This window comes from Dendrobates tinctorius, unplaced genomic scaffold (assembly GCF_039654945.1).
Source record: "Dendrobates tinctorius isolate UK_male_01 unplaced genomic scaffold, ASM3965494v1 ptg000184l, whole genome shotgun sequence".
Lineage (NCBI taxonomy): Eukaryota > Metazoa > Chordata > Amphibia > Anura > Dendrobatidae > Dendrobates > Dendrobates tinctorius.
Window position 1 is genome coordinate 3,808,570 of NW_027361851.1, and position 24,427 is coordinate 3,832,996.

At 43.6% G+C, this 24,427-nt stretch overlaps 1 protein-coding gene across 1 annotated transcript in view; it reads right to left on the bottom strand.

The window, feature by feature from the left end:
- Positions 1 to 571: 571 nt before the first annotated feature.
- The window catches only part of DRGX (dorsal root ganglia homeobox), a 78,486-nt gene continuing 54,630 nt past the window's right edge, over positions 572 to 24,427 (bottom strand). Inside the window, exon 7 of the mRNA XM_073552043.1 lies at positions 572 to 1,079. Within this exon, the coding sequence (XP_073408144.1) occupies positions 817 to 1,079 (263 nt within the window). The 3' untranslated portion in view covers positions 572 to 816. The remainder of the gene's footprint in view (positions 1,080 to 24,427) is intronic.

Genomic DNA, 24,427 nt, shown 5'->3' on the forward strand with positions numbered 1-24,427 from the left:
GCTCTAAGGAAAATCTTCTATTTACAAAGTGTCGATATTTTAAAATGTGAATTCAAAGCAAACCTGAAATAAATTGCGATCTGTTATGTCCTTTACTAGGCATGCAGCGCCTCCTTGTGGCAGAGTTTGGAAAACTTGATTCATTAGTATTATTTCAAAAATAGCATGGCTACATCAAAAACCCATTCACTCCAAAATGTATGTACACACGAGCATGTATCACATCAGCTCTGGTCTAGGGCTGCTGAGCCTATTGTCAGGAAAGTTTGGCAATTCAGCTGTCACAGAATCATTTCTTGCATGTCTTTGGCAAGGTCAAGTTTAAAATAGCGCATCTTTATGGCAGAGAAGAAGCGCAATAAATCCTATTATAGTATCTGAAAATATCTGAAAAAACTGCACCTGTTATCCATTTCCCTTTCCAAAGGAATAGCGAAAAAGGGAGTCCTATAATGTAACTCATTACAATAATACAATATTTCTCCTAGAAGAATCTAATTGTTGTGCTGTAGTCATCCATGTTGTGCCATAATCAAGCATTTTCCAGCCCCGGAATAAATAAATCAATATGTTAAGTTGCTTGATATTTAATGTAACGTACAATCAAATGCCTCCCATCACTGCATTTACTGTAGAAAGTTAATAGCCGAAAAAATACTTAAAGTTCCAGAGTAGTAAAACTTTTGCAGAGCTGGAACTTTCACAATTGTCAGACACTATAGAACTGTATAGAAGAATTATAATTAGACTTATTCTGAGCTAAAGTCCCGATGCAGCAGATTCCGATGCAATGAGTAGTATATGTAGATGCTGAAATCATACACTTTTTTCACATGCGTTCTGTTCTTGAAGCGGAGGTGTTCTTTCTGGCGCGCTCTCTTGTGGGTTTGTTACCGAGCCATTGGAACTGTTTCCAGCTGGAGGGAGTAATTGTGCGGATTGCAGCACGGCCTCTGAGTGCTCCCTTGCCTTCATTCTTAGAGCTGCCACACTTGCTGTGCGGTGGCTCTGGCAGCTATAAGGGGGTAGAAAAGAAAGAGCCAGAGGGTCGGATACACAGCAAGAACACAGTGGACCACCTGGAAAACAAAACGTAGCTCATAAAACAAAATGTTCAATATTACTTAAAAAACAAGTCACTAAAAATATATGGCCACTTAAAAAAAACTTTTACATGTCTTTATACAGATTTTCTAAAGAGGTATTTTAGCCATTGCAACCATCGAGGAACCCCAATCCTTTATTTCCAATGCAAAAATCCATGTCCACAATGTGATGACAACCCACACCCAGGTGGCAACACAAGATGCAACTCTGAGACATAGGCTGGGGTCACACTTGCGAGAAACTCACACGAGTCTCACGTCTCAGGTTCGGAGTGTGCGGCTGCATGTATTTCCATGCAGCTGAGTGCTCCTGTCCGAGTGCCAGCGGCAGTGTCAGGTATTGAGACGCGAGACTCATGTGAGTTTCTCGCAAGTGTGACATCTGCAAGGAGTTTGTATGTTCTCCCCGTGTATGCGTGGGTTTCCTCCCACACTCCAAAGACATACTGATAGGGAATTTAGATTGTGAGCCCCATCGGGGACAGCGATGATAATGTGTGCAAACTGTAAAGAGCTGTGGAATATGTTAGCGCTATATAAAAATAAAGATTATTATTATCAGTTGTGCACCTGTATGACAATCACATGATCACAACACAATCTTACCTTGGCAGTAAACAATAGGGCTATATTCACACGTGCCATTTTTGCTGCAATTTTTATGCAAAGCTGTATTTTATAGTAACAGAAAAGCCTATGAGATTTCAGACATCTCATGTACACAGCTTGTTTTTTTACCTCAGAATTTTGTGCTTTGCTTGGTTTTTGCAGAATAGAGCATGTCACTTCTTTCATTGCTTTTCATCCATTGAAAGTAATGAGTGTGGAAAAAACACAGACAAAATGCAGGCATCAGGTTTTGCTGTGTTTTTTATGCCAAAACCTTTTGAAGCAGAATATTTTTTTGTCACTAAGCTTTATCAGAATGCACAAGAGACAAATATTGCATGACAAAAACACAGCAAGAAAAATGCACAAAAAAAAACACAGCAAAAAAAAGCAAGAAAAAACAGGCAAAACCTGCTTTTTTCCACCAGCTTCTTTACTGCCATGTGAGCAGGTTTCACTGCAGGAAAAAAAAAACACAACAAAAATGCCACATGTGAACATACCTGAAGGGTATGTTTACAAACAATTTTTTTGCAGCAGTTTTTTTTGCAACCCAAACCTGCTCTCTTGGTTGTAAAGAAGCTGCAGATTTTGCTGCATTTTTGTGGTGTTTTGGAGACACTTCTAGCTGTATGTTTTTTGCAGATCACATGTGTTCGCTGCCAAGTTCATCGCAGGTCAGGCTGGGAGGCTGTGCAAGCATCAGTGACTAACGCTGATATCACTGATGCTGCACAGCCTCCCAGCCTGACCTGCGATGAACTCGGCAGCATGGGAAAATTAACTGTCATTTTCCCACACTCAAGAGTTCATCACGTGTCAGGCTGGGAGGCTGCGCTGACTTCACTGACTTCTCATTCATTCCTCAGTGGTTTATAGCTGGGGAGGTAGCATTAGCACTGCTCCCGGTTGTAAACTATTTAACCCCCAGATACGGATTACGCCGTGGGACTAAACTCCGGACAGGTATGGTATATTGGTGTTTTTTTTATTTGAAAGCAGGCTGTAAGCTTGTTCTGCACTGAATGTTCTGTGGGCCATTTATTTGCCTGCCTAATGGAAAACTAACCCTAATATAATATTTTTTTTCCTGCTAACCCTAATACATGTAACCCTATCCCTAATACGTGTAACCCTAACTGCAAAAATTAATTAAAAAATATTTTTTAAAAATTTGAAAAAAAATACAAAAAATTTTTTTATAAATCCCCTGACAACAGGGATGCGGGGATTACAGAGAATGGGGGTGGGTAATTGGACGTTTTATGAAGTTTTCAGACGCAGAAATTATTTTTTATAATTCTGACAGGTCAGCACTCAAACTGTAGTCTCTCTCTCTTCTCTCCCAGAATAACTACAAGGAGAGAAGAGGGAGGCACAGCCCAAGTGCTGCCATATTTACCAAATATTGGGGGTTTTGATCACGGTGATAGGGTCTTTTACAGTAATCAAAACCCAGCAGCCAATGAGAAAATTCTCATAGGTTGCCATGTGCGGTCAGGCAGATCTTGGTGGGCACACTGCGCATGTGCCCGCCATTTTCTTTCTGCCAGAGGAGGGAGGGGTCTGGGGAACCGGGGACAACTAATCCGGTACATAAGGTACTGTGGGGGGCATGGGGGACCCTATTTCTCTCTCCTCTGAATATGTTAAATACGTTAAAAGGCGTATCGGCGGTCATTAAGGGGTTAAATTAAATTACTTTGTTTTGGACTCTTCCTGTTACAAATGAGAAAGTATCATTAATAAAGTTGCGTGTGAATTACATGCCATTTTAATAATTTTCCACTGCAGAAACAAAATAAAACACATACAGTCATATGTAAAAGTTTGGGCACCCCTATTAATGTTAACCTTTTTTCTTTATAACAATTTTGGTTTTTGCAACAGGTATTTCAGTTTCATATATCTAATAACTGATGGACTCAGTTATATTTCTGGATTCAAATGAGGTTTATTGTACTAACAGAAAATGTGCAATCTGCATTTAAACAAAATTTGACCGGTGCAAAAGTATGGGCACCCTTATCATTTTCTTGATTTGAACACTCCTAACTACTTTTTACTGACTTCCTGAAGCACTAAATTGGTTTTGTAACCTCATTGAGCTTTGAACTTCATAGCCAGGTGTATCAAATCATGAGAAAAGGTATTTAAAGTGGCCACTTGCAAGTAGTTCTCCTATTTGATTCTCCTATGAAGAGTGGCATCATGGGCTCCTCAAAACAACTCTCAAATGATCTGAAAACAAAGATTATTCAACATAGCTTTTCAGGGGAAGGATACAAAAAGTTGTCTCAGAGATTTAACCAGTCAGTTTCCACTGTGAGGAACATAGTAAGGAAATGGAAGAACACAGGTACAGTTCTTGTTAAGCCCAGAAGTGGCAGGCCAAGGAAAATATCAGAAAGGCAGAGAAGAAGAATGGTGAGAACAGTCAAGGACAATCCACAGACCACCTCCAAAGACCTGGAGCATCATCTTGCTGCAGATGGTGTCACTCTGCATCGGTCAACAATACAGCACATGCATAACGCCTTTTTGTATGACCAAACAACTCAATCTTTGTTTCATCAGTCCACAGGACCTTCTTCCAAAATGTAACTGGCTTGTCCAAATGTGCTTTTGCATACCTCAGGCGACTCTGTTTGTGGCGTGCTTGCAGAAACGGCTTCTTTCGCATCACTCTCCCATACAGCTTCTCCTTGTGCAAAGTGCGCTGTATTGTTGACCGATGCACAGTGACACCATCTGCAGAAAGATGATGCTGCAGGTCTTTGGAGGTGGTCTGTGGATTGTCCTTGACTGTTCTCACCATTCTTCTTCTCTGCCTTTCTGATATTTTCCTTGGCCTGCCACTTCTGGGCTTAACAAGAACTGTACCTGTGTTCTTCCATTTCCTTACTATGTTCCTCACAGTGGAAACTGACTGGTTAAATCTCTGAGACAACTTTTTGTATCCTTCCCCTGAAAAGCTATGTTGAATAATCTTTGTTTTCAGATCATTTGAGAGTTGTTTTGAGGAGCCCATGATGCCACTCTTCATAGGAGAATCAAATAGGAGAACTACTTGCAAGTGGCCACTTTAAATACCTTTTCTCATGATTTGATACACCTGGCTATGAAGTTCAAAGCTCAATGAGGTTACAAAACCAATTTAGTGCTTCAGGAAGTCAGTAAAAAGTAGTTAGGAGTGTTCAAATCAAGAAAATGATAAGGGTGCCCATACTTTTGCACCGGTCAAATTTTGTTTAAATGCAGATTGCACATTTTCTGTTAGTACAATAAACCTCATTTGAATCCAGAAATATAACTGAGTCCATCAGTTATTAGATATATGGAACTGAAATACCTGTTACAAAAACCAAAATTGTTATAAAGAAAAAAGGTTAACATTAATAGGGGTGCCCAAACTTTTACATATGACTGTATGCATTTTTTTAACTGCAGATTTTCCTCATCTCATTCAAATCTATGTGGAAAATGTGTAAATAAAAGGCATATTTACTAAGAATATACTGACATGTTACAGACTTCAAAATCGCATGGCAGGTCAGTTTAAACAATGTGAACAAAAAGCACATGAGATTTCTATACACCCATCCACTTTGATGGAACTGTAAAACGTTGCTCTTTTTGTTCAAAAATCGTGGAAACTTAGCCTAAATCCTTTTAGGGGCTTCCACTACTCAGACAACCCCTTCTCAAGCCCTATGTTTCCCCCAGTAAAATAATAACACATACTCCACTCTTGTGCCGGCCCCGTATCAGCAATGTAGTCACAGGCTCTCCCAGTGATCACGTAACATCATGTTACACAATCCCTGTGATCAATCAGCACTGGCTTCACTCTCCCTACCTTCAGACAAATCACATATATCTGGAGGATGTGAGGACAGCTCTCACTTCCTTTGTAAATATGGGAATTGTCCAAAGGAGAGTCGAATGAAGCTTATTGGTCACAGGATTTGTGCGACATAAAAATGTTTCATGATCACCAGTGCTGACATCGCTGGAACACTTATATAGTGGAACCCTTATATAGCACCATTAATTCCTCAGACATTATCAGCACTTTCCCCAATGGGGCTCACAATCGAGAGTCCCTACTAGTGTTTCTTTGGAGTGTGGGAGGAAACTCACACAAACACAGGGAGAACATGCAAACTCCTTGCAGATGTTGTCCTTGGTGGAATTTGAACTCAGAACCACAGCACTGCAAGGCTGCAGCGCTAACCACTGAGCCACCGTGCAACATAAATGTTGTTATTTTATAAGGGGGCAACATAGGGGTTGTCGAAGTAGTGGAAAAATCTGAATTGAAGTGGGTTTTGTGTCAGATTACATTCAGATCTAGTGTTCTGGGTACATCATGAGCAGATCCTCCTTCCTTTACTTTTATGGCACAGAAAATAGTTTGGTCAAATGATGAAATATCATGTCTTGAAACAATAGCATGATGTTTTTTTTTAATCATTTCAGTAGATTGAAAGCTCATTGTAAGTTCACCTGTAGTACATTCAGTAAAAAAAGCTTTGCAATCCATTCACATTTTTGGAACTTTGGAATTTATGGAAAAAACAGTACTAATCATCTGGTGTAGCAAATCTTTCACTTTCTTTGCTTTGTGATTTTTGACAAAAATTGTATATCTCTATTATTGAAATGAATAGGTGCTATAATGTAGTTCACTGCAATGGCTACTGCACAGTGAATGGAGCAGTGCTGTTCTGGTGTATTTCACTGCATACATCAGGTCACCACCAGAGGTCAAAGCAACTGGTCGGTTGGGAAGCCAGGCCCCCCACTGATCTGATATTGATGACCTCTTTAAATACATTTAAACTTGTTACACATGAGTAAAAATATTCTGCTTATGATCTGCCAACTATAGTCAAAACTGCTGTAAACATTTATGGTATAGTTCCATTTATAACATTATTTTTGAGTACCTAAACTTTGTTATTGGGAAAAATGCAAATATTTGGAAGTTTGCAGTTAAATGAACAAACATGACTTCAGGATTTTTTAGCCTACAATTTATGGGCCCAGGAGAGACATGTTTGTTCATTTAACTTTAGTCTGATCCATGCATCTTTCCAATTACATCCTTCAAAGTACAGATTTCTAAGTACAATACTTTAAATTATACTAGAATTGGACTGGAATTGACTGTAAGTTAATGGGATAGAAAACCACTACAATGTTTCTGTTTCTTTTCACTATCACCCCCATACTACTTTATTTCTTACTTTCTCCTGAAATCCCACCCCCTAGTAAGCAACTCATCATTTCTCCCTCCATCCTCCCCAGCCATTTCACCTCCTCCTCAGAACTGTTCCTCCACATACAATCCTTTTCCTCCAGACAGACATCATGTCCTATTCTGCTCCCACACTTCTAACGCTCTGTCTGCTACTCCTCATTGTTGGCGACGTATTCCCAAATCCTGGCCCTCCTCAACACATCCCCACACTCATTTCTAACACCCTGCCATGATCCTCTACAAGTTTTCACAACCATGAAAACCTCATACCCATTCATCCAGCCCCCACCCACCCGGACCTCCTACCTGGAGCACAATGGAATACACGCTCTCTCTGAAACAAACTGTCTGAAACAAACTGTCATAGAGGCATATTTGGGGTGGCAGCCGGGGCATGTGCTCCGGATGCAGCCAGCAGGGGGGTGCAGTTGGGCCACCTAATGTGGCGGTCCATGGTGTCTGCCCTGGCAGCTGCACTCTGACACCCCCTGGACTGGGAGTCAGCCATTCTCAAGTTAACAGCTGGCAAAGACAAGCTGCAGCACGCCAGCTCCCAGTGTTCAATTGTACTCACATCTTACAGAAGCAAGTACAATTGAGGCGCTGACCGCCATCATGTGATCATGCTGCTGACTTCACTCGCTGGCACCCAGAAGTATGAAGAGCATCCGTGGTAAGTGCTCTACTCTGGAGCTGAAGACACCGAAGGATTTATTTTGTGGGGGGATTTATTCTGTGGGGGGAGATTTATTGTGTGAGTAGGATTCTGTGGGTGAGATTTATTTTGTGGGGGTGTGGGATTTATTCTGTTTGGGGGATTTATTTTGCATGGGGGGAATTTATTCTGTGAGGAGGGATTTATTTTGTGGGGGGGGATTTATTCTGTTAGGCGGATTTATTCTGTGGGGGGCATTTATTCTGTGAGGATATATTCTGTGGGGCATGGGATTTATTCTGTGGGGGGATTTATTCTGTGAGGATGATATATTCTTTGGGGGAATTTATTATTTATTCTGTGAGGATTTATTCTGTGGGAGAGATTTATTCTGTGAGGAGGATCTATTCTGTGTGGGGATTTATTATTTATTCTGTGAGCAGGATATATTCTGTGAGGAGGATATAGTCTGTGAGAAGGATATATTCTATGGGGGATTTATTCTGTGAGGAGGATATATCCTGTGGGGGGATTTATTATTTATTCTGTGAGGAGGATATATTCTGTGGGGTGGATTTATTCTGTGAGGATTTATTCTGTGGGGGATTTATTGTGTGAGAAGGATATATCCTGTGGGGGGGATTTATTCTGTTGGAGGTATTTATTCTGTGAGGAGGATTTATTTTGCGGGGTGGTTTATTCTGTAGGGGAGATTTATTGTGTGAGGAGGATTCTGTGGGGGAAGATTTACTCTTTGGGAGGATTTCGCTTGTGGGGGTGGGGGATTTATTCTGTGAGGAGGTATTATTCTGTGGGAGGAACATTTATTCTGTGGGAGAATGATTTATTGTAACGGGGGGACAGATTTGAGGACACAAGTTTGGGGAGCAAGGGAGGGAGGGACAGATGCAGACACAATATGGATAACAGGAAAGACTTGAAACCACAGTATGAGGGGCAAGTGGGGAGATGGGGGGCATGCATGTATGAGGAAACAGTTTGGGGGATGGGTGCATTCACAGTATGGTGATTGGGAAAGATAGGTGCAGACACAGTATGGGGAGTGGGGGATTGGTGCAGACACAGGTGGGGGTGATGGTTGCAGACACAGTATGGGGAGTCAGAGGGATTTATGAGGTAACAGTATGGTTAGCAGGGTTGATGCAAGAGAAGACAGCATGAGGAGACAAGGGGAAATGTATAAGGAGGCAAGAGGAAATGTATGAGGAGACTAATGAGGGGAATAATGTGAGGAGACAGTATGGGGGGAGCGTGAGTGGGCACAGAATAAAGACTGAGTAATGTGGAGGGGTAGCATGGGTAAAAGTGTAAGGCCACAGCCATAGAGGGGGGAGTGTGGTGAGGGGCCACAGTATAGAGACTGGGCCCTATAGGGAGGCACAGAGTGAAGAGGAACCCCAATATAGAAAGGAGAAGGCAGTGTGGCGGGCATGTATCATAAGAGGGACAGTGTGGGGGTCATATTTTGTGCATAGAATATAGTGAGGGGCAATTATTTATTCAGAGGCTCAGCATACAGCAAAAATTGTTATTCGGGAACATTATAATGACACTGCTATCTTTAAGGGCATCGTGTGGGGATGTTCTGCACAAGAAGATGGAAGTCTGCGGAGACGAGCTGTGGGAGAGGAGTCCTCATGACGTCTGAACAAAATAAAGATAAAACGAAGGAGACGTTGTCTCTGGAGTCATTCATATAAAAAGGAACCTGGATGTAAAATTTTTTTATGATACTAATTCTTATATTTTTATTTATGTTAGGAACATTAAAGGGGTTGTCCAGGTTTGTGATGAGTCTGCAATCATTCTGTGTGACTGCAGACTTCTGAATTCTCACAATGCACACTGGACACTGTCAGGATTCTTTTGTGTCGGCAATTTACATACAAGCGGTTACGTGCTGACAAGAAATGCATAGCCTTAGTTAATAAAAATTAATTGAGTGAGGCTAGACAAGTCTAGTTGGAATGTGGCCAGAAGTATTCAAATCGCATACGTTTGCTGACATGACCGTCCACTCTTGCCATCGGCAAGGGAGAATCCTAAAAGTGTGCAGTGCATGCGCTATAAGAATTCAGAAGCCTGCAGTCACTTAGAGCAGGGTTCCCCAACTCCAGTCCTCAAGACCCACCAACAGGTCATGTTTTCAAGATTTCTTTAGTATTTCCCAGGCGATAATTGCATCACCTGTACAATAACAAGGGAAATCCTGAAAACATGACCTGTTGGTGGGCCTTGAGGACTAGAGTTGGGGAACCCTGACATAGAGTGACTGCAGACTTTCATCTCAAACCTGTTATTTATAAAATAAAACCTTGTAGCCAATCCTAACAGCGTGAAATATACTCACTGTCAGGATTTAGCTCTGCTTGCTGGTTCTAGCCATTTCACTCATATGCGATTTTCATGCTTATAGTCATGTGACAACGAGCTTCTCTTCCTACTTCTTTCAGTTTTCCACTGGACATAGAGAGAATTAGGGAGAGCAGCAAGTTGACATGTGACTGCAAGTTAGGGCATCACGGTGGCTCAGTAGTTAGCACTGCAACCTTACAGCGCTGGGGTCTTGGGCCCACACTCCAAAGACATACTGATAGGGAATCTATATTGTGAGCCCCATTGGGGACAACAACGTCTGTAAAGCACTGTGGAATAAGAGCACTATATAAGCAAAGTAAAGAAATAAATAAGTAAAGTATGCAAATCGTCTATGTGCTTGGGGAGGGGGAGCCAAATGGAATTCTTGCCCATGTGCCAGAAAACCTAGGTACACCTCTGACCTCTTTATCACTAATAAACTCTCCTTCCTTGGCATCACTGAAACCTGAATCACCCCCCTCTGACTCAGCCTCTCCAGCTGCTCTTTCTTATGGCAAATTCAATCTCTCTCACACCCTTCGCCCCAGCAAGAAACGTAGTGGAGGAGTTGGCGTGTTCCTGTCTGATACCTGCTCCTTTACCCCAATTCCTCTACCACCCTCCGCTACCCTTCCCTCGTTTGTCATCTACCGCACCCTAGAACTAGCCATCTCCACCTTTCTTGACCACTTCAGCACCTGGCTACTTCATTTCCTTTTTGCTGACATCCCCTCTGTCATCATGGGTGACTTCAACATCCCCATTGACACTTCCACTTCAGCTGCCTCTAAACTTTTATCACTGACTGCCTCCTTTGGCCTCACTCAATTATCCTCCGCGGTCACTCACAAAGATGGCCACACACTGGACCTTATCTTCACCCACCTCTGCTCCCTTACTAATCTCACTAACTCACCCCTCCCCCTGTCTGACCACTACCTACTGACATTCTCCTCCCTCTCCTCTCATAGTGCGCAACCCCCTACTCCACAAATTCACTCACCCTCGCAGAAATCTCAAACACTTCAATTTACACTCACTCTCTGAGTCCCTTCTCCCTCTTACAGACATAGCTTCCTTACATGACACAGATGCTGCTGCCATTTTATACAACATCACCATAACAGCAACACTCGATTCGGCCACCCCCCTCACGCACAGCAAAACTCATACAATCAACAGGCAACCCTGTCTGACCAGCCTGACCAAAGAACTGAGACCCCAAATATGAGACCTACAAATCTCTCAAGGGCTGTCACATTGTAGAAGGATCATCTTTATTCTCATTTGCACAAGGAAAGACTAGAAGCAATGGGATGAAACTGAATGGGAGGAGACACAGATTAAATATTAGAAAAAACTTTTTGACAGTTAGAGTGATCAATGAGTGGAACAGGCTGCCTCGAGAAGTGGTGCGTTCTCCTTCAGTGGAAGTCTTCAAACAGAGGCTGGACAGACACATGTCTGGGATGATTTAGCGAATCCTGCTTTGAGCAGGGGGTTGGACCAGATGGGCCAGGAGGTCCCTTCCAACTCTACGATTCTATCTATGAGACAGGCTTCCAGGGTTGCTGAGCAGAGATGCAAGAGATCCCGTTCTGCCGAGCACTTTATCATATACAAGCAGTCCCTCGCCAGCTTCAAGTCCATGCTCACTGCCGCAAAACTTACTTCTCATCTCTCATATCCTTCCTGTCTCACAACCCTAAACAGCTTTTCAACACTCAATTCTCTACTCCATCCCCCAGATCCTCCTCCGTCTCCTTCTCATTTCTGCTGAAGACTTTGCTTCTTTTTATAAGCAGAAGATCGATAACATCAGAGAAAGCTTTGGCCCGCAGCCCCCAATGCCCCTCCTCTTAACTGCTCAGCCCTATTCTTCCAAAACCAGCTTCTCCACCATGACAGAAGATCAGCTCTCCACCCTTCTGTCAAGATCACATCTCACCATTTGCACGCTTGACCCGATCCTATCCCACCTCATCCCTAACCTCGCCAGTCTTTATCCCAACCCTAACACATCTCTTCAACCTTTCACTTAAAAATGTTGTCTTTCCCTCATCCTTCAAACATGCCTCAATCACACCTATCCTCAAAAAGCCCTTCCTTGACCCATCCTCTGTGTCTAGATATCGCCCGATATCATTTCTCCCTTATGCCTCAAAACTACTGGAACAGCATGTCCATCTTGAACTGTCCCCCCACCTGTCCTCCTGCTCCTTCTTTGACCAGTTACAATCTGGCTTCTGACTGCATAGCTCAACTGAAACTGCCCTATTTAAAGTCCGCAATGAGCTACTAACTGCCAAGAGCAAGTAATACTACTCTGTCCTCCTTCTCCTGGACCTGTCTTCTGCCTTTGACACTGTGGACCACTCCCTGTTGTTACAGATTCTCTCATCTCTTAGCATCACAGATTTGGCCCCATCCTGGATCACGTCATATCTAACAGATCGGACATTCAGTCCCACACCACTTCCTCACCTCTCCCCCTGTCTGTCGGTGTTCCCCAAGGCTCAGTTCTAGGACCCCTACTCTTCTCCATCTACACCTTCAGCCTTGGACAGCTCATAGAATCCCACAGTTTGCGATATCATCGCTAAGCCGACAACATGCAGATCTACCTATCTGGATCTGACATCGCCTGAGTTCTTACTGACCAAAATTCCACAATGTCTGACCACTATTTCATCTTACTTTTCTCCTCGCTTTCTAAAACTGAACATAGAAAAAACAGAATTAATTATCTTTCCCCCATCTCACACTACCTTTCCACCAGACCTATCCATCAATGTCAATGGCTGCTCACTTTCCCCAGTCCCACATGCTTAGTGCCTCAGGATGATCCTCGACTCTGCCCTCTCTTTCAAGCCACATATCCAAGCCCTTGCCTCCTCCTGCCGATTCCAACTCAAAAATATTTCCCGTATCCGTACATTCCTTGACCAAGAAACTGCAAACATACTTGTGCACGCCCTCTTCATCTCTTACCTCGACTACTGCAATCTCCTACTCTGGCCTTCCCTCTAGCACTCTTGCACCACTCCAATTTATCCTAAACTCTTCTTCCCAACTAATCCATCAGTCTCCCTATTATTCCCCAGCCTCTCCTCTCTGCCAAGCCCTTCACTGGCTTCTTATTGTACAGAGGCTCCAGCTCAAAACCCTAACTATGACATACAAAGCTATCCACAACCTGTCTCCTCCATACACCTGTGACATGGTCTCCCGGTAGTTACCTACACGCAACCTTTGATCCTTAAGATCTCCTTCTCTACTCCCCTCTTATCTCTTCTTCCCACAACCACATACAAGACTTCTCCCATGCTTCCCCTATACTCTGGAACTCTCTACCCCAACAGATCAGACTCTCGCATACCATGGAAACCTTCAAAAGGAACCTGAAGACCCATCTCTTGCGACAAGCCTACAACCTGCAGTGATCCTTAGTCTACTGAACCACTGCACGACCAGCTCTACCCTCTCCTAGTGTATCCTCACCCATCCCCTCTAGACTGTGAGCCCTCTTGGGCAGGATCCTCTCTCCTTCTGCACTGTGTGTGGCTTGTATTGCTCATGTTTATTGTACTTGTCTATGTATGCCCCTTCTTCACATGTAAAGCACCATTCAATAAACGGCACTATAATAATAAACAATAATAATTTAACTGTAGGTTAATAGCCCGAGAGTATATATATATATGTCATCCCCTGATGAAGAAGTGGTATACACTTTGAAACGCGTTGGGAAATAAACAGTTAATCTTTCTCACAACCTGGATTAGTGAATTTGTCTAGCAGCGCACTGAAGTCCATGAATCTATCCTAAGGAATCTAATAGCCCGAGAGTGGCATGTACAGTAGAACAGGGACCCATCAGAGGGAGGTCACCTTTCCGTGGTTGATGGGCATACAGGACGTGGCCAATTTATGCGCTAGAACCTTTATTTTTGTAAATACATCAATTTTGAGTAATAAAATCAAGGTTTAATGTAGTTAATGTTTTTCAGTGCTTTCACATGGCCTAAACTTATACATTGTGCTGCTGTACCTTCCTTTTCTCTCTATTAATCTGTCTCTCTATACCTTTATCTATCCCAAACTATCCCTCTATCTATCTATCTATCTATCTATCTATCTATCCCAAAACTATCCCTCTATCTATCTATCTATCTATCTATCTATCTACCCCATATCTATCTACTCCATATCTATCTATCTATCTATCTATCCCATATCTATCCAATATTTATCTACCCCATATATTTATCTATCTATCTATCGCATATTTATATGTCTAGTTGAAAAAATATCGAAACAGCATCAGATTAGAACAAGTTGGGTGCAAGGTCTTCCCAACAACTATCACGTTGATATATAGGTATGCAGTAGTAAAAGTAGGCAGCGATCCAAAAATTGTGAAAAAACAGGAACTTTATTAGTCCACCTAGTGTGGCAACATTTCAGGTATATATAGCAAATATGCAATGTGAGGTGATTACAAATTAATTAGCATAAAATGACCTACATTACTTAATGACATTCATGAAATGCATGATTTTTCAGACAAATATAAAAACTCCATAAACATATGGTAATAAAGTGAGTAAAGTGCATGGAGCTTTGATTGAAGTAATGTGCACAGCTGTTTATTATTAATAAGAAGGTCAACTCACCCATATTAGTTGTCCCAATTTATATTTTGACATACAGAGCAGAAAATCGGCATCCAGAAAAGATTATTGCACATGTCCATGTACGCCCCCAGAAGAAGCTAGTGCGAAACGCGCGTTGGGGTGGTGGAGGTCACGCCACTTGGAGCCACCGAGGTCCTGCCTATTGAGGTATTCCAGCATTCAGGTTCCCTGTATATTTATTTACCCTCTGTATACCGTTTCAGGATTTTCATTTCACATGTATCGCTACATATACTTTAATGCAGATATATAGATAGGGATTTATATGTATGCTATATACGGGGTGTATGTATAATTGATACTGACATCATATGATTTTGTTGCTTTCCCCTTTATTGGCATAAAAAAAATTTAATTTTTTTTTTTACTGCTATTTGGTGGGACAGTTTGGCACCCTTAATAAGTTTATTAATTTAAAACGACTTTGTATACCAATTTTTGGTGACGGTGTATACCATAGTATTGTTTACCTCCTGCTGGGCATTTTTGTTATTTTAAAGCTATATTTTTAATTATATCAATAAATATTTTTGTTTTAAAGGAATCATTATGCTGGATCTCGTCTTTCGGTCACTTGATGATGTAAATCCGTAGTTTGTTGCTGTAGACATGTCCATGTACGTGAAAATAGTTAAGCCAATCATAGGTGCTCGTGCATGCGCAGTAGCGCTATTAGAACGACGGGCGCCATTTTGTGTAAGGGAAAACTTTGCCCTATCACAACATGGTGCACAGAGCGGCATTTTAAGAGTTTGAAGGTACAATACCATTAAATTGGGTGCATTTTAATCGACATATGGAGGAAAGAACTAAATTGATCATTCAAGGCATTTTGCATTTAAATGCATACCCATTTAAGAATTGAACTTATGGGAATAGAACTGCCAGTCACAGCTCAGAATGGGTAATAAAGGGGATACAAGGAGCAGACATACTGGGCACATACAGTATTAGTTTCAGTTCCCAAGAGCCTGGCTGTCCTCTCCCTTTCGTGTGGCCAACAGCTAGGGCTAAATTTGTCCATTGTGGTGCAGAACCCTATGTGAGGAAACACCACGTAGACATCACAAGGGAAGAGACAGTGTCTGCTGAGTACTAAATCCTATACTCCACCCCACAGCACACATTGCGGTCATGAAGCTCACAAACCTATATGTACCAATATAGAATATGGAGTGCTGCCTGCTTTTCTTACTACATATCTATCTATCTATCTATGAAGGAACATTCCCATCAGTCGAAGGGCTAGATAAGATGAGCATATAACATGAACATGTGCTGTCAGAGTAAGAATCAGACGAAGCACTGACCAATGTAACTCAATAGGGCAGTTCAGATGACAGCCATAGTATGCACTATTCTTTTGTGTATGTCAGATGAGACTTACCTATTCAAATCCATGGGTGCCCCCAAAAAATATGCAGTCATCCAATTTTAATCCAGAAAACATGTGACCAGTATTGCCATCTTTATGTCTGTGCTGTAAGTCAGTGTGACATTCGTATGCCATCCAGTGTTAAGAGAAAAGTATATGCAAATGTAGGACTGCACATCCCCAAAAAACGAAACTTTGTGATGGCCACTCCAAAACATTGACTTTGTTACCCTTAAGAAACTTTGTTACCATTTTGGCAGTATGCTTCGGGTCATTGTCCATTGGGAAGACCCATTTCAGTCAAAGTTTTAAGTTCCTGGCCGATGTCTTGAGATGTTGCTTCAGTATTGCCACATAAATCTTCTTTTCTCCTGATGCCATCTATTTAGTGAAGTGCATCAGTACCTCCTGCAACAAAACAACCCCACAACATGATGCTGTCACCCCTGTGTTTCACATTTGGGATGGTATTCTTAGGCTTCCAAGCTTCTCCCTATTTCTTCCAAGCGTAATGATGGTCATTATGCTCAAAAAGTTCAATTTTAGTTATCTCAGACCACAGGACATGTCTCCATACATTAAGATCTTTGTTCCTGTGTGCATTTGCAAACATTAATCTGGCTATTTTATGCTTCTTGTGGAGTAATGGATTCTTCCTGGCAGAGTGACCTTTCAGCCCATGTTGATACATTAACCATTTAACTGCGGATATTAACACAATCTCCGCCATCATCTTTACAAGGTCTTTTGCTTTTGTCAATGGGTTGATATGCACATCGGGCCGAAGCACGTTCATGGCTGGGACACATAATCTGTCTCCTTCCTGTGCGGTATCATTGCTGGACATTCCCATCTTGTTTGTACAGATGAACGAGGCACCTTCAGGTATCTTGAAATTGTACCCAAGGATGAGCCAGACTTGTGCAAGTCCACAATTCTCTTCCGAATATCTTGGCTGGTTTCTTGAGACTTTCCTATGATGATGCTACACAAAGAAGCAGTGTGTTTCAGATGTGGATTAAAATACATCCACAGGTGTGTCTCTAACTCAGATGTTGCCAAAAAAAACACTATCAGAAGTTTCCAAACATATCATCATATGGAAGTTCAGAATTGTTTAACTCCTTTCTGACATCCGGCGTAAAAGTATGCCGTTGTTGGACACCCTCCCCTTGATGTGAGCTCTGGCGGTGAGCCCACATCTTTGCCATCACATGTCAGTTGTTTTGAACAGCTGACATGTGCCTGAAAAAGCCGTGGGTGGAATCGCATCACCTGAAGAAGCTGCGGCGTAATGCGCGTAGGGGCAGCAGGCCAGGGCAGCGTTATTATATGATACTGGCACTTTACTATTGTGTTTACTGAAGCACCTTATGCACTTTACTTAGCAGCAGCACCAGCACATTCATAGCACTTTATCCCCTATTCCCTCACTAGAGGTTTACTTTCCTATATTGGGTTAAACTTATAGGGGGTTGGATTATGCTTATGCATGATTGAGCCATTGTGTTACATCATATTCCATTGGTAATGAGATTTTTGAAGGTGTGTTGTATTTATGCCCTGTGTCACCTGCTTTAGCAGTGATGCTCTGTTTTTGTTTTAACATATCTTGATAATAAAATTTAATATTTAAAAACTCTTTGATTCCCGTTTTGCTCATTTGGCTCTTTAAGGGATTTTGTTGTACACTGCTCAAAAAAATAAAGGGAACACATAAACAACAGAATATAACGCCAAGCAAATCAAACTTCTATGAAATCAAACTGTTAACTTTGGAAGCAGCACTGATTGACAATCAATTTCATATGCTGTTGTGCAAATGTAATAGACAACAGATGGAAATTATTGGCAATTATCAAGACACACTCAATAAAGGCGTGGTTCTGCAGGTGGGGAACACAGACCACATCTCAGTACCAATGCTTTCTGGCTGATTGTTACGGTTGTGCTATGATGGGGAGAGAACACTAGAACAACCTGGAAGTGGACCCTCTGGGTCATCGCTCCAGAGCCCCTGCGGGCAAGCTGACCAGGTGGAGCCACCCCCTATACAGGGAGTGTTATGGGCAGGCCCACAGAGGATGGAACAGTGACAGCCGGAGCCAAAGGGGTGACTGGGGTAGGCACCAGGGAGACAGAGGTGGAGAGTCCGAGCTGTAACAGAAGTGGGAGTTACTGAGACCACGGAGCGAGAGAGGCAAAGGAACCAGGAGCACCTGGGGATGGCGGAGGCTGGAGGCAGAGATGGTAGCATGGTGGGAGACACAGGAGCAGGGACAGGGACACGGAGCTAAGCAGGAGGAGGAGAACACAGAAACTACCAGTGGTAGCGCAGGCAGAACAAACAAGGTAGTGGTATAGGGCCTGAAGGAAGGGCGAGCGCTGGCTGAGCAGACAGCGTCACCGCATCGGATAAACAGGCGTCTTACCTGGGTAGACGCAGAGAAGAAATAGGTGGTGGGCTCTGCCATGTTGGAGGCGGAGCCACTGCGTCACTGCTCCCAGAAGTCAGAGCGCCGAGTGGAGTGTCGGGCGCAGGCATCCAGGACCGATGCCGGGGATGCCGGATGTCAGAAGCGGGGACGCGTCGTGGAGCGCAAGTGCGCTGGGAGGTGCGCAAGGGATCGCGCAGGTAAGTAACGGCGCCGGTGGGGGGCATGACACTGATGTTTTGGTCACTTTTGAATGTTGGTTGTGCTTTCACACTCATGGTAGCCTGAGATGGACACTACAACCCACACAAGTGGCTCAGGTAGTGAAGCTCATCCAGGATGGCACATCAATGCGAGCTGCGGCAAGAAGGTTTGCTGTGTCTGTCAGCGTAGTGTCCAGAGGCTGGAAGCACTACCAGGAGACAGGCCAGTACACCAGGAGATGTGGAGGGGGCCATAGGAGGGCAACAACCCAGCAGCAAGACCGCTACCTCCACCTTTGTGCAAGGAGGAACAGGAGGAGCACTGCCAGAGCCCTGCAAAATGACCTCCAGCAGGCCACAAATGTGCATGTGTCTGCACAAAAGATTAAAAACCGACTCCATGACTCTGAAGGCCCAACGTCCACAGATGGGAATTGTGCTCACAGTCTAACACCGTGCAGGATGTTTGGCATTTGCCACAGAACACCAGGATTGGCAAATTCGCCACTGGCACCCTGTGCTCTTCACAGATGAAAGCATATTCACACTGAGCACATATGACAGACATGACAGAGTCTGGAGATGCCGTGGAGAGTGATCTGCTGCCTGCAACATCCTTCAGCATAACCGGTTTGGCAATGGGTCAGTAATGGTTTGAGGTGGCATTTCTTTGGAGGGCTGCACAGCCCTCCATGTGCTCGCCAGAGGTAGCCTGACTGCCATTAGGTACCGAGATGAGATCCTCAGACCCCTTGTGATACTATATGCTGGTGCGGTTGGCCCTGGGTTCCTCCTAATGCAGGACAGTGCCAGATCTCATGTAGCTGGAGTGTGTCAGCAGTTCCTGAAAGATGAAGGCAGTGAAGCTATGGACTGTCCCGCCCATTCCCCAGACCTGAATCTGATTGAGCACATCTGGGACATCATATCTCGCTCCATTCACCAACGTCACATTGCACCACAGACTGTCCAGGAGTTGGCGGATGCTTTAGTCCAGGTTTGGGAGGAGATCCCTCAGGAGACCATCCACCGCCTCATCAGGAGCATGCACAGGCGTTGTACAGTAGGGAGGTCATACGGGTAGTTGGAGGCCACATGCAATACTGAGCCTCATTTTGACTTGTTTTAAGGACATTACATTCCACTTTAATTTTATGTGTGACTCCAAATCCTGGCCTCCATTGGTTAATAAATTTGATTTCCATTGATGATATGTGTGATTTTGTTGTCAGCACATTCAACTTTGTATAGAACAAAGTATTCAATGAGAATATTTCATTCATTCAGATCTAGGATGTGTTATTTGAGTATTCTCTTTATTTTTTTGAGCAGTATATTTTGTTGATATTTGAGTTGTGCTTATTCATTTTCATTCCAGTGTATAGGGAATTTATTTTAATTTAATACATTTTAGCATCTATAGAGTGCTGCTACTGCACTCTTTGGTTTGTATATTCATCTATCTATCCTGTCTATCCATCTATCACGTACAGTTAGGTCCAGAAATATTTGGACACTGAAACAAGTTTTGTCATTTTAGCTGTTTACCAAAACATATTCAAGATACAATTATATAATGTTAAAATGCAGACTCTCTGCTTTAATTTGAGGGTATTCACATCCTTGGAGTAAGGGTTTGGGAATTACAGCTCTTTAGTATGTATATGCCCCTTTTTAAAAGTACCATAAGTAATTGGACAATTATCTCAAATGCTCTTTAATGGGCTGCATGGGCTATTCCCTCGTTAATTCATCATCAATGAAGCAGGCAGAAGGTCTGGGGCTGGTTCCAAATGCGGCATTTGCACTTGGAAGCTATTCCTGGGAACCCACAAATGTGGACAAACGAGCTCTCAGTGGAAGAGAAACAGGACATCATTAGGCTGAAAAAAGAAGAAATCATAAGATAGGTAGGAATGGTAGGAGTGGCCAAATCAACAGTTTGTCATATGGTACAATAAAAGAGCACATTGGTGAGTCTGCGAGCTCAAAAAATCTTGGACGTCCACAGAAGATAACAATGGTGGATGATCCTGTTCATGGGGGAGAAAAATCCCTTCATAACATCCACCTAAGTGAAGAATACTCTCTCCAGGAAGGTAATTAAGTATCGAAGTCTACCTTTAAGAGGACACTTCATAATTGCAAATACAGATGGTTCTCCACAAGGTGCAAAACATTAATCAGCCTTAAAAAATAGAAAGACCAGATTAGATTTTGCCAAAAAAATCTAAAGAACTCAGCCCACTTCTGGAAAAGCTTTTTTTTTAGATAGATGTAACTGAGATCAACCTTTACCAGAATGATGGGAAGAAGAAATTATGAAAAATGTTGGAACAACTCATAATCCAATGCCCACCACATCTTCTGTAGAACATGGTGTAGGTAGTGCGATATCATGGACATGCATGGCTTCCAATGGCACTGGGTCACTAGTGTTTATTGGCGATGTGACTGAAGACAGAAGTAGCCAGATGAATTCTGAACTGAACAGGCCAGCAATGACCCAAAACATACAACCCAGAACTTTTTTTAAGCAAAGAAGAGGAATATTCTGCAATTGCCGAGTCAATCACCATATTCTCAGACCCATTGATCATGCATTTTGCATGCTTAAAACAGAACTTAAGGCAGAAATAGTCACAAACAAGCAACAACTAATGTAAGCTGCAGTAAAAGACTGGCAAATGCATCACAAAGGTGGAAACTTAATGTTTGGTGATGTCCATGGCTTTCATACTTCAGGGCAGGGGCGTAACATCCCCGGTTGCAGGGGTTGCAGCAGCGACGGGGCCCCTGAACGCTTAGGGGCCCGGGCCAGTCAGGGCATTAATGCCCTGACTGGCGTATGGAGCCCCTATGAGCAGAGGGAACCCACATTGGGCCCTAGCGGCAGGGCAGGCTGGGCGGGAGGGGGGTCAGAGGCGCACCATGTCAGCGCCGACTCCCCCCACCGCATTGAACCATACCGGCGTCTATGATGCCGGCACAGTTCAAAGCAATGATGAAGGAGAGCGCGTGTTAGGCTGGCGGAACGCACCAAATAATAAAATAATAATGAAGTGCGTTCGCAGCATAGGGTCCACCGTGCAGAGATGGTATACTGCTGCTAAGTAATGGCAGAGTTCTACCTGAACACCGGCGGGTAACCACTGACCCAGTGCGTATAGGAGTGAACTCTGTTACTTCACAGAGTCGCTGGAAGTAAAGCCGGAGACTATTAACTTCACAGGACTCGGCTGGGAAAGCACTGCTATATGGTCATAAGACCCTGCCCCAGAGACAAGGGAAAGGGTCCCTCCAGACCAGCAGCGCTTGGCGCCGCAATTGCGATTAGAAAGCAATGTGCAAGTGTGCACGGCACCTCTCTTGCATGCGCCACTAATCACCCAGGTTTGGACTAAACAGTGCACAACTTGCGCCTGGCGCTGCACTGGCGAGTACTGACTTAGCGCGGAACGGTAGTGCCCTATACAGGATGACACCACTGGACGCTAGTGTGATAGTGCTAGGAGCATGGTGGCGGAAGCATAGCCACCTGTTGGTGCTGACTCAAATACCTTAACTCATGCGTATCAAAGGAGGGGGTAATTTAATGAGTCATTCACCAGATTCATGCATCCATCATCACACACACCAATAACATTATGAGTCTATACTAGCGCATGGCCGAGCAGCCATGTGACTTTTATAGCGGTGTCCTTCTGGGACCTTCCCAGTGGACCAATCAGAGCAGGAACGGGACCTGTGCAGGTGACCTCCAACCTCCAATGAGAGGTCGTCCCACGGGCATGCTCAGTAGGCAAAATACAGCACTTAGTCCCTGGAGCATCTGCTTGCTGCTGACTCAAGCATGGTGTTTCAGCAGAGCCTGAAGGAGCAACCAGACGCCTAGCATTAGCCTGGGCAAGACGCCTGGACCAACATCTCTGCTGAGCAGGAATCTCTGTGGCTGCAGAGGAATGGGAGACTGCAGAGGACATGGCTTGAGATTCCCCCTGTGCAGTGGGGGAAACTTGACACCTAACAGAGCGTCAGCTGATGCTCCCTCTCCCATCACTCCCCACTCTGCCTCTGACACAGTGGGTGTGCGATGATGTCATCGCACTCTCACTGTGTATCAGGCAGAGCAGGAGACAGGAGCAGCCAGCAGCATGGGCACAAGGAGAGGGTGAAGAATGCAACAGTGAGTACAGCCAGGAATGTGGGGTAATTCTCGGGGGGGCTGTATACTATGGCGCTGTATACCATGGGGGGGGTGCTGTGCTGTATACCATGGGGGGTGCTGTGCGTATTTCATAGAATCATAGAATCGTAGAGTTGGAAGGGACCTCCTGGGCCATCTGGTCCAACCCCCTGCTCAAAGCAGGATTTGCTAAATCATCCCAGACAGATGTCTGTCCAGCCTCTGTTTGAAGACTTCTATTGAGGGAGAACTCACCACCTCTTGTGGCAGCCTGTTCCACTCATTGATCACCCTGTCAAAGTTTTTTCTAATATCTAATCTGTGTCTCCTCCCACTCAGTTTCATCCCATTGCTTCTAGTCTTTCCTTGTGCACATGAGAATAAAGATGATCCTTCTACAATGTGACAGCCCTTGAGATATTTGAAGACAGCTATTAAGTCTCCTCTCAGTCTTCTCTTCTGCAAGCTAAACATTCCCAAATCCTGCAACCTTTCCTCATAAGAAAGGGTTTGCAGACTGGTCACCATTCTGGTCGCTCTTTTCTGAACTTGCTCCAGGTTGTTGATGTCTTTTTTAAAATGTGGCGACCAAAACTGGACACAGTATTCCAGATGAGGTCTGACCAAAGAGGAATAGAGGGCAATAATGACTCCACATGATCTAGACTGTATGCTTCTGTTAATACATCCTAGAATTGCATTTGCCTTTTTTGCTGCTGCATCACACTGCTGACTCATATTCAGTCTGTGATCTATTAGTATACCCAAGTCTTTTTCACATGTGCTGTTGCTTAGCCCTATTCCTCCCATTCTGTACATGCTTTTTTCATTTTTGTTGCCCAGATGTGGTACTTTGCATTTTCCCTGTTAAAAAACCATTCTGTTAGTTGCTGCCCACTGCTCCAGTTTATTTATATCTTTTTGAATCCTCTCTCTCTCTTTTCTAGTATTAGCTATCCTTCCTAGCTTTGTGTCATCAGCAAATTTAGTCTATTTACCCTCAATTCCTTCATCTAAATTGTTGATAAAGATGTTGAACAATACAGGGCCCAGGACAGAGCCCTGTGGTACCCCACTTGAGACATTCTTCCAACTGGATGTGCAGCCATTTACGACCACGCTTTGGGTCCGATCACTAAGCCAGTTATGAATCCACCTAACAGTTGCCTTGTCCATTCCATACTTAGCCATTTTTTTTCAATAAGGATTGTGTGAGATACTTTGTCAAATGCTTTGCTGAAGTCAAGATATACTATATCTACAGCATATCATGCAGTGCTGTATACCATGGGGGGTGCTGTGCTGTATACCATGGGGGGCTGTATACCATACAGTTCTGTATGCCATGGGGGGTGCTGTGCTGTATTCCATGGAGTGCTGTATACCAAGGGGGGCTGTATACCATGCAGTGCTGTATAATATGGGGGAGTGCTGCGCTGTATACTATGGGGTGGTGCTGTGCTGTATACCATGGGGGGTGCTGTGCTGTATACCATGGGGGGCTGTATACCATGCG